The 5,000-nt window shown below is 48.2% G+C and overlaps 1 protein-coding gene across 1 annotated transcript in view; it reads right to left on the reverse strand.

The window, feature by feature from the left end:
• dlg4b (discs, large homolog 4b) overlaps positions 1-5,000 on the reverse strand; it is a gene marked incomplete at both ends in the record, with an annotated part of 47,566 nt that overhangs the window by 40,021 nt on the left and 2,545 nt on the right. The window contains one exon of the mRNA XM_083789597.1: positions 3,160-3,230. Within this exon, the coding sequence (XP_083645723.1) occupies positions 3,160-3,230 (71 nt within the window). The remainder of the gene's footprint in view (positions 1-3,159; positions 3,231-5,000) is intronic.

The following is a 5,000-nucleotide window of genomic DNA, read 5'->3' on the forward strand; positions in this document are numbered from 1 at the left end:
CCCTAGATCCATAAGGCCTACGCCCTACGCCCCTAGATCCATAAGGCCTACGCCCTACGCCCCTAGATCCATAAGGCCTACGCCCTACGCCCCTAGATCCATAAGGCCTATGCCCTACGCCCCTAGATCCATAAGGCCTACGCCCTACGCCCCTAGATCCATAAGGCCTACGCCCCTAGATCCATAAGGCCTACGCCCTACGCCCTACGCCCCTAGATCCATAAGGCCTACGCCCTACGCCCTACGCCCCTAGATCCATAAGGCCTACGCCCTACGCCCTACGCCCCTAGATCCATAAGGCCTACGCCCCTAGATCCATAAGGCCTACGCCCCTAGATCCATAAGGCCTACGCCCTACGGTGTCCCTCCCAACGGGCAATAGAGACCATGTATTAAGGAACAAGGACCGAGGTGGATACCCCAGATGGCAACAGTGAGGAGTTTGACATCATGGCTGCAGCGTTTATACTGCATGAAGGGAACACCCTATAGCCACCTTCCTCTTCGTCATTGTCCTGGACTACGCGTTAAGGAAGGCCATCAATGGACGAGAGCACAATCTGGGGCTCACCATAACACCAAGGAGGTCGAGACGACACCCCACAGTAGTCCTGACAAACCTGGACTACGTGGACGACATCACCAGCCTGCTCTCCGACCACTTGGAATGCCTGAATGTAACATCCCTTTGGAACATCCACCTCTGACAACAACAGGAGGCACTGCTCTGAAGGGAGTCAAGGACTTCAAGTACTCAACGGAACAAGATCTTATCCCATTCTGAACGGGCACCCATTTTGGTGTCAGCATCATGTTATGCTTTAGCTATTGAAAAATAGCAGATCTACAAGCTCATATCGCGCCACCGAGTGGCGCGATACGAGCTTGTAGGTCTGCTATTTTTGAAAAATCGAAGAGCGACTGACATTTCTAGAATCTGATCTCAGGTCAGAATGGGTTCATCAGACCAGTGTGTGTCCAGTGGAAACCTCGTATGAATCTGATCTCAGGTCAGAATGGGTTAAAGTGAGGAAGGCACTTGCACAGAGGGCCCCTGAACGGCTTGGCCAGTGTATGGAACTCAAACCTCCCCCGTAAAACCAAACTCAGCTTCTTCTATGCGATGGTGGAGTCTGTTCTCCTATAGGCAGTGGATGCTGGACCCTGAAGCCAACCCTGCAGAAGTCATGTTATAGCAACAAGAATCTGTATGATGGAATGCCAAGGGTGAGCCAGAAAATAGCAGCCAGGAGAATGAGACTATAGCAGGACAAAAAGGAGCTGGGACAACGCTCCACACGACCCAGACTCTTCTCCCGTCTGGCTCCAAAACTAAGGAATGAACTTCCCATTGCAATCAGAACTGTATGCAGACTCACTCCCAATCTTCCGCCGTACTCTAAAAACCCACCTCTTCAGACTCCATCTTGCCGTAGCACTTACCATAGCCTCGACGACCTTATAGGAGTATGCAAAGGCTCAGCTTATGTGATTTAGATAGAATATCATGTAGACATATATTATATATATATATAGACATTCTATAGTGTATACTCACAGTTTCATTGTACATATCCTATAGTGGTATATAATATGGTATTGCCACCATGTGTTGTTCTTGCTTACTGGGTTAGGGTTAAACCGCTCTGGATTAAGAGTGTCTGCTAACTTGTAAATTGTGACACTGCCAAAGACACCAAGAGGAGGCAGCCTGCAGCAAACTATAGTGCTGTGGGAAGCAACACACGGACACCGGTCACGAGGACGTCCGACAGTAATAACTAATAACACACGGGCAGCGGTCACGAGGACATCAGACAGTAATAACACACGGGCACCGGTCACGAGGACATCAGACCGTAATAACTAATAACATACGGGCACCGGCCACGAGGACGTCAGACAGTAATAACTAATAACACACGGGCACCGGCCACGAGGACGTCAGACAGTAATAACACACGGGCAGCGGCCACGAGGACATCAGACAGTAATAACACACGGGCACCGGTCACGAGGACGTCAGACAGTAATAAGTAATAACACACGGGCACCGGTCACGAGGACATCAGACAGTAATAACACACGGGCAGCGGCCACGAGGACATCAGACAGTAATAACACACGGGCACCGGCCACGAGGACATCAGACAGTAATAACACACGGGCACCGGCCACGAGGACATCAGACAGTAATAACTAATAACACACGGGCACCGGTCACGAGGACATCAGACAGTAATAACTAATAACACACGGGCACCGGTCACGAGGACATCAGACAGTAATAACTAATAACACACGGGCACCGGTCACGAGGACGTCAGACAGTAATAACACACGGGCACCGGCCACGAGGACGTCAGACAGTAATAACACACGGGCACCGGCCACGAGGACGTCAGACAGTAATAAGTAATAACACACGGGCACCGGTCACGAGGACATCAGACAGTAATAACACACGGGCAGCGGCCACGAGGACATCAGACAGTAATAACACACGGGCACCGGCCACGAGGACATCAGACAGTAATAACACACGGGCACCGGCCACGAGGACATCAGACAGTAATAACTAATAACACACGGGCACCGGTCACGAGGACATCAGACAGTAATAACTAATAACACACGGGCACCGGTCACGAGGACGTCAGACAGTAATAACACACGGGCACCGGCCACGAGGACGTCAGACAGTAATAACACACGGGCACCGGCCACGAGGACGTCAGACAGTAATAACTAATAACACACGGGCACCGGCCACGAGGACGTCAGACAGTAATAACACACGGGCACCGGCCACGAGGACGTCAGACAGTAATAACACACGGGCACCGGCCACGAGGACGTCAGACAGTAATAACACACGCGGATGTATTCAAGAATGACGCAGGAGCGCAAAGCACCAATGAGCTGCATGGCCAGAGTACGGAGTATACCAGGAGGACTGGAAGCAACGATGGAGGCTCCTCTGAGGACGACCTCCACTAGAGGAGGGAGTACCTAAACTAAATTGTAATTGAGTAACATGTGTGTTGTATCATCAGGTGTTGCGTGCGTGCGTGCGTGCGTGCGTGCGTGCGTGCGTGCGTGCGTGCGTGCGTGCGTGCGTGCGTGCGTGCGTGCGTGCGTGCGTGCATTCGTACCTACCAGATCATGTGTGTTTTCTGTCCTCTGTCCTGTTTGGATTTCACATGTCAGCTCATAGAACTCCTGGATGTCTGTTACACACACACACACACACACACACACACACACACACACACACACACACACACACACACACACACGCACGCACGCACGCGCGCGCACACACACACACACACACACACACACACACACACACACACACACACACACACACACACACACACACACACACACACACACACACACACACACACACACACACACACACACACACACACACACACACGTGGGTTTAAAGCAGTGTGATGTCATTGTGATGTCACTGATAATCCCAGATTAACCCCTCCCCTCCTTTCTCTCTCTCTCTCTCTCTCTCTCTCCCTCCCTCGCTCTCTCTCATCCGTCAGTCATGACCTGCTCTGACATTCCATATGTTGACCCCCCCCCCCCGTCCTTCCTCTTCGATGTCTCCCTTTTGACTGATACCTGTCCATTTAACCCATTCTGACCAGGCACCCATTTTGGTGTCAGCATCATGTTATGCTTTAGCTATTTAAAAATAGCAGACCTACAAGCTCATATCGCGCCACCGAGTGGCGCGATATGAGCTTGTAGGTCTGCTATTTTTTGAAAAGTCGAAGAACGACTGACATTTTTAGAATCTGATCTCAGGTCAGAATGGGTTCATCAGACCCAGTGTGTGTCCGGCGGAAACCTCGTATGAATCTGATCTCAGGTCAGAATGGGTTAAACTAGGGGGGCCTGCCCCAAAGTTATTATGCAGAGTCCTCAACAGGCCCTATACCTGGGCCCTCATCAAACCCTGTACACTCAAGACACTGCCCCCCCCCACTGCCACCCTCAGATCTCCATATATGGAGCTGACCTATTCTGACATTCCATATGTTGATCTGACCTCTTCAAACCCAAGACACGCTCTATATATGGCCAGTACAGAACAAGGTTATAATAGTTTTGTTTTTTTCATTATAGTTTAGTTTTAGTTAGTTTTGACATCTTTTTTTCTAATTCAGTTAGTTTTAGTTAGTTTTTAGAGCGGGTTTGCTAGTTTTTATTTAGTTTTTATTTTGGTGAAAATGCTTAGTTTTAGTTTAGTTTTAGTTTAGTTTTAGTTTTTTTCGTACTTTGGTTTAGAGTTAGCGTGGCTACATGCTGCCGTACGGTGCTGAAAACTGTCGTAAAACTTGTTGGAGAAATGAGGAAATTAATCTAATGAATTTAAAAGGATTATAATATAAATATCCGAAAGGCATATACATATTGATAAAAACTAAAACTAAGCGTATTTTGTCTATAATTTCAGTTAGTTTTGAGGACACACAATACAGTTTCAGTTTAGTTATCGTTTTTTAATTTATTTTTAGTTTTTATTAGTTTCAGTTAACTGAAATGTTTTTTTAATTCTAGTTTTCGTTTTTTAGTTAGTTTTAGTTAACTATTATAACCTTGGTACAGAATTCATGTTGCTCCAAAGCGCCAGCGGTTTTCCGTCCCCGTCACCCAGATGGATGTGTGTTTCTGGCTCTCAGGGCGTCGTCCCTTCTATAAACGGCTTCTGTCTCCATGAACACGTCTCAATATTTGCCAATGACAATGAACGGAGAAATGACGTCAGAATTCCGCTAAATATGAAATATACATCAACCCATTCTGACCTGAGATCAGATTCATACGAGGTTTCCGCCGGACACACACACTGGTCTGATTAACCCATTCTGACCTGAGATCAGATTCTAAAAAATGTCAGTCGTTCTTCGATTTTTCAAAAAATAGCAGACCTACAAGCTCGTATCGCGCCACTCGGTGGCGCGATATGAGCT

The sequence above is a fragment of the Protomyctophum parallelum genome, assembly GCF_964188405.1.
Source record: "Protomyctophum parallelum genome assembly, chromosome: 18".
Lineage (NCBI taxonomy): Eukaryota > Metazoa > Chordata > Actinopteri > Myctophiformes > Myctophidae > Protomyctophum > Protomyctophum parallelum.